The following is a 6,370-nucleotide window of genomic DNA, read 5'->3' as shown; positions in this document are numbered from 1 at the left end:
CAACGTACGGGTAAGATAATTATTATACGAGTAACTATATATCCAAATCACACAAACATCAATTTTTTATATAAAATTTCATGAACAAGAGGCTCACCACAAGGTGGTGCCGGCGACGGGACGGTGCGGCCGATCGACGGTGGTTACGACGGAGATTTAGAAGGCACTAAGTAAACCACACCTACATATGCAAACTAAGTGTTATTTTTGACCTCAAATTGCATATAAATCAAATACTAGCACATATATATATATATATTTCCTCCCAAATTACTAAACTCACAAATTAATAACTATATAAAGCATTGCAAGAGCTAATCTAGCAATGAGAGATGAAAGGACAAAGTTGCTAACCTTTGTGATCATTTGAATGGATGGGGGCCTTCAAATCTTGATAAATTTTGCGCAAAATGTGTGATGAGCTCGAGAGGAAGAGGGGAAGAACAGAGAGGAGAGGGGAAAGGGGAAGAACAGAGCGAGCTCAGGTGGACGAAGGGTTTATGTAGGACGACCTTTAGTACCGGTTCGTGCCAAGAACCGGTACTAAAGGTGCTGGAGGGGGTCCAGACTGACAACATCCTGCCACCACTCTCATTAGTACCGGTTCGTGGCACGAACCGTTGCTAAAGGTTAGCCACGAACCAGTACTAATGAGAGCGGCCCGGCTAGCCGTTGGAACCGGCACTAATGTATACATTTGTGCCGGCTCAAATACAAACCGGCACTAATGTGCTTCATGTTTGACCCTTTTTCTACTAGTGGTGCTTTCCTCTTTTTTATTCCGTTCTGAGGGTGCATGCACCCAGGAAATCGAATAGTACCATTGTTTTTGGGTGATCCCTTAATTTTTTTATTCCCGAGCTCAAATCTTTCCCTGAGTGCCTGGTTGTCGAGTGTCCGTAAAAAACACTCGGCAACGGTTTGGTGAAAGGGTGTATGTCGGGTGTGATTTGCCGGCTGTAACACTCGATGAAGTCTTTGCTGAGTTTACCTGATAGTCGGGGAAAAGATCGATTTCCAATAGTGCATAGCTAAAGCAGATCCCAAGTCAAGCTGTTTTGGGGGGCTCGCCGGAGCACGGAGCCCGAGCTGGTTCGGCCAGAGGAACGACGAGCTTGCGGGCCGCGCGGGCTGAGCCCGGGCCAGGTCCACCCTGACTTAAGGAGGTGCGTAAATATTTTCGGACATGCATGTCAAGTAAGAAGTATAAATTCTCATGAAAACACCTCCCTCTGCGAAGAAATATAAGAGCGTCTAGATCACTACTCTTATATTTCTTTATGGAGGGAGTACTTAGTTTCGGAGACATTTATTCATCTTATAGTTACACAGGCTAGGACGATACAATATATATGGAAACAAAGAGCGAGCACGCGCACACACACACGGACATGCACGATACAATATACAACATATATGGAAACAAAGATATGGTTTTGATTAGCATTAATTTCTAGAGTACGGCGAGAAGGAGCCCATTAATCCATGTTTGAAAAATTCAGCATCGCCAGCTCAAGAAAGCGTCATCTTGCAGTGGGTGGTTGTGATGTGCCACACTAGAATTACATCTAAGTATGTGGGCAGGTCGAGGCAGATACAACCGTACCACTTAGTTCGCTCATTGTGAGCATCAGACAACGATGTGATGACCCTAGAAGAAGATGCCTTGCTCCTCATGATCTATTTTAGGACTGTTTGCTGATCATTCAATATCACTAACATGATCATGATATTTCTCCAATTTTTCTTTAGGAACATTAATATGAGCAGCAAAATATTTACACAGAGTAACAATTGTATCAAAATCAAGTCCATACATAGAACAAGGCTTGTGAAATTTAAAAGTTCCAGAAAAAGACTTAACATTTATAATTTATAACTGACTCCTTAACTTTGGGGATCTCCAAATATTTAGTGTTACGAGATGTTCTCAACATTTATCACCAGTATTCTTCTCACTAAAGCAGCCTCCAAAAGACATATCAAGTGTTTCTTTATCATATCGAGAAAGTCGCGCATAGAAGTTTTTAACAATCATCTCTTTGGAAAGCCAAGGAGTAGGGCATTTAAGTATCAAGGATATAAGCCTCCGCCAAGTTTGGTTCGTGCTTTCACCGAAGCGAGACAAAAATTTATAAATATAATTCATGTCCCCATGTACATGTTGAGCTGGATGAAACTTGAAGATAAATTCAGTATATAATGCATTCCATTTCATAGCAAAGGGATAATCCAATAACCTAATCAAACATTTCTCTCCAAAGATCGGAATATTTTCTTCAAAACCCCATCCTCTTGTAAACCTGAAAGCTTAAAAAGACCACATAGTTCAAGAAGATGGCGCAAATTGTCGTCAAGAGCGGACCATCACCTCCATAACGGTTAGCCCTCACATGGTTCCAGAAATCCAATAGGGATCCTATAAGGTGTTCCAGAAAGTGGAGGTTTTCTCCAAACCACATGGGTGGCATAGGCGACACCGCCTGCTAACAAGTTATGAACATCAAGCAAATCCCTAGTGGACTAAATTAGCAAAAAAAAATCAAGCCGAGTAAATATTTATCTCACCAAATTGCACTTACAAAAGCACTACGCTCCCGAAAATGGTTAAAAAAAGAGTCTTGATAACACTTAAGTGAAGCGATCTATCATAGCCTTTTCGCTTAGTAAGGATGTCAAGCCCAACGAGAAGTAGGAGGAATCAGTTGATGGAAACTAGTAAGAGTTCACTGTAAAGCTACAAAGAGTGTCTCATGGTTTGTTCGAAAGCAAGAGTAATTACGAAAAAACAAAATAACAATAGTGCAACAAGTGGCCCAATCCTCACTTATGCTAAGCACAAGCTGACTGTTTTAGTTGTAGGGATCAAGGCGTTCCCGCATTTAGTTCCAGTTCATTGCTATGATTGTTTGTTGCGCGGTGAAAAGATTGTTTTAGTTTTAGGGATCAAGGCGTTCTCGCATTTAGTTACTGCTCATTGCTATGATTGTTTGTTGTGCGGTGGAAATTATGGCCGCTTCTTTTATTTCAAAATAATTTCCGGTATTTTCTTGGAATTTTTTAAGCTCTGAATAATTGATTTTCCTTTTGGTACATTTTCACCCACTTTTCATGTTGTCCGGTAATTTCCTAAGAATTTTCCTCTCTGTGTGTTTTGAAGGGGAAAATACATTAGAATTGGGCAATAATATGCAAAATATTGATAATGAAGAGGAAACTGTAATAAGAAATAGTGATGTAAAATGGACGTATCGCTCCTCCATTCGCCTGGACCCATCCACGTCTTTGTCCCGATCGCTCTTGACGTTCCGTCCCACCACCACATATGGTACGCCGTCACTGCCGCCACCACCGACTGGACAGCCAGAGGGCGGAGGAGGAAGTTCCCGTGCGAGGTTCTCAGAGTGATGGTCGACGACGCTTGCTCTCGTGGACAGTGGAGATCTGACCCGAACAACATTGTGCACATCGTATTCTTGAGAATGCGGCTAGTGGCCTCCCCAGCCTGCCAGGCATTGACGAAGATAGGTTGCTCGGTGTGGGCGCGCTTCCCTTTTTTTTTATTCTGCTCGAGGATTCTTGCACCCGGGAAATCGACCAGTACCGACGTTTTGGGCGGGCCCTTAAGTTTTTAATTATCGAGCTCAAATCTTTCCCTGAGTGCCTGGTTGTCGAGTGTCTGTAAAAAACACTCGGCAACGCTTCGGTGGAAGGGTGCATGTCGAGTGCGGTTTGCCGGCTGTAACACTCGGCGAAGTCTTTGCTGAGTGTACCTGGTAGTCGGGGAAAAACCGATTTCCAATAGTGCATAGCTAAAGCAGAGGCCAAGTCAAGCTGTTTTGGGGGGCTCGCCGGAGCACAGAGCTCGAACTAGCTCGGCCAGAGGAACGACGAGCTTGCGGGCGGCACGGGCTGAGCCCAGGCCATGTCCACCCTGACTTACGGAGGCGCGTAAATATTTTCCGACATGCATGGCAAGTAAGAAGTATAAATTCTCAGGAAAATACCTCCCTCCGCGAAGAAATATAAGAGCGTCTAGATCACTACTCTTATATTTCTTTATGGAGGGAGTACTTAGTTTCTGAGACTTTTATTCATCTTATAGTTACACAGGCTAGGACGATACAATATATATGGAAACAAAGAGCGAGCACGCGCACACACGCACGGACGGCAGGGATCCATCCATCCATAGGATGCAGCAGCGAGGGATCCCCATTTTATTTAGCTGCAAATACAAGCAGTAGATATAGGTCGAACACATGTATCCACCGAAGCCAAACATACGGAAGTCAGCAGACACGTATGCTGGCCATGATGGATAGATGGATCAAACCCCAAGTTTGTAGGCGCCGATGGCATTGAGTTTCTCTGAGGAGCGGCCCAAGAAGGCGAGGATGGAGCCGCCCTGGAAGCTGAAAGTACTTATGGTAGACGGTGCCCCGTATGGCCCATACGGATCAGAAGCCCGGTCAGTGACAAATTTAAGCGAGGTGACAAACTTGCCATCGCTGGTGCCGTAGACAGTGATCAGGCGCTCGTCTTCACCAATGTTAATCTGCATAAAATAAGTATGCAGGTAGATCACAAGATATATAAGTAAAAATTAAACAAATATATACGTACTCTTTCCAATATCACATGCACGTACGTACCACGTGGGGTTTACCGGTCTGGGAGCCCCATGGACCCGAGGGGATTAGTTGCCCTGCCATGTCAAGATAGCTGAACGAGATGCCGTTGATGACCCCGCCGGCCCCTTCGCAGGAGGAATCAGTGCTCCAAATCTGGATGCTCACAAGCCTTTTGGGCGGATTGAGAGCATTAATGTCCCAGTGATTACCTCCTGGGCCGCCATACGGGCCGATCTTCATCGCCGGCGTTGACTGCATGCACGGACGCGGTTAATCGATGGAGGAGTATATCTTTTGTTAGGTTACCTATACAATAATAAAGTAATCGATCTTCACTAGTGATCTAAAACATCATATATTAGTCTACAAAACAAAGGAAGTAGAAAGCTAGATAGGCAGTAGGCTGATACTCCTACCATATCGTCGCGTGCTTGGAGATCTCTTTCTGTTCTAGTCTTTGCAAGGAATGCTAGCTGCTTGCTTGCTTTGTGGCCGTCCTTGAACCAAAATGCCCGCCTATTTATAGCGAAACTTTTCAGCACCTACAAGTCGTATGGTACTACCACGATGATAGATGGCAACAATTTTGTTTGTCATGCTGCACTATTCCTATTTTCTATACCTTTCTTCAGCACAGCGCAACTGGTAGTTGCTGGTTTGTTGTCATCAATGGATAAAAGAAAAATATCCGGATGTAGCCAACTGCCAACCAAAATATTATCCCTGAGATCATTTCTCAAATTTATTTTGTACATATATTAAGCAAATTTTGCACAAACATGCCTACCAAAATGAGAAGTAGAATGATCACTAATAGCATGGGATGGAGAACACACCAACTAGATGTTAAAGGAAAAACAAGCTGCCGGCCGATGGAAATGCATGTCAACAAAAACAAGTTGCATGCAGAGCAGAGCAGGTTATCTGCTCTTGTTTTCTAATGCGAGCAGAGTAGGTTAGGGCATTTCTAACCAATCCCAATAACCGGTTAGAGGAGTAAAACAAACCGCGACCTAGCCGATCCCCGGTCGGCGTTAGTGGAGTAAAAATTATACTCAGCCGCGGCGAATCTCCCTGTATTTACTCCACCACTCGGCGATTGAGTAAAAATATCTTCCCTCCCTCCTCTCCTTACCCTCCTTCCCCTCGCCCATCCGTCGGAGCCTCCTGCGCCGTTCCCTGCCGCCCCCTCTCCTCCCAATGGCCGGACGCGCGTGGTGGCCAATGGTCCCCTCCGCGGATCCGCCGCTACTCCCCCGGTTCATCCTCTAGCGGCGCATCTTCGAGCCGCCACCGCTCACCCGATTCGCCCGCCGCCGCCCGGTTTGCCGACTTCCCCCAGCAACCTCCGTCGTGGCCGCCGCAAAGGACATATATCAGTGTCCGGCAGCGCGCGTGGGGGACATGGGTGGTGGAGGTCACCGACCGGGAGACCCACAAGAGGAAGTGGGCCGGGTCGTACCACACGGCGGAGCCCGCGGTGATGGAGTATGAATAGTAGCAAGTCTGGTTCCACGACACTGCCACGAGGCTGAACTTCCCGTTTGGGATTGCGTCGGTCCACCTCATCCCGCCAGCGCCGGGTGTGGTAAGCGCGACGATGGCTCGGGAGGACCGAGAGGCGAGGGAGCGCCTCGAGGCATAGTCCACTGAGGAGGCGTACAGTGAGGACCTCCGCCGCCAGCACCCCGAGCTCGTGGAGGCAGAGCGGGCGATATTCGCTGAAAATGGCGGGA

The 6,370-nt window shown here is 46.2% G+C and overlaps 1 protein-coding gene across 1 annotated transcript; it reads right to left on the bottom strand.

Moving 5' to 3' along the window:
• Window positions 1-3,979: 3,979 nt before the first annotated feature.
• On the bottom strand, window positions 3,980-5,205 carry LOC123149320 (protein GOS9-like). Its single transcript, XM_044568961.1, has 3 exons — window positions 5,051-5,205; window positions 4,656-4,886; window positions 3,980-4,558 (listed from the first exon to the last, which is right to left on the bottom strand). Exons 1-3 carry the CDS (start codon window positions 5,051-5,053, stop codon window positions 4,331-4,333), a joined length of 462 nt encoding a protein of 153 aa, XP_044424896.1. The 5' UTR covers window positions 5,054-5,205; the 3' UTR covers window positions 3,980-4,330.
• Window positions 5,206-6,370: the final 1,165 nt, after the last annotated feature.

The sequence above is a fragment of the Triticum aestivum genome, chromosome 1B (assembly GCF_018294505.1).
Source record: "Triticum aestivum cultivar Chinese Spring chromosome 1B, IWGSC CS RefSeq v2.1, whole genome shotgun sequence".
NCBI classification, from domain to species: domain Eukaryota; kingdom Viridiplantae; phylum Streptophyta; class Magnoliopsida; order Poales; family Poaceae; genus Triticum; species Triticum aestivum.
This window is presented reverse-complemented; position numbering and strand designations above follow the sequence as displayed.

What these genes read in the sequence shown, in the direction of transcription:
- LOC123149320 (XM_044568961.1), bottom strand. An exon ending in AGACCGGTAAACCCCACGTG is followed by an intron (nt 4,559 to 4,655) that starts GTACGTACGTGC and finishes TATTTTATGCAG; the next exon opens with ATTAACATTGGTGAAGACGA.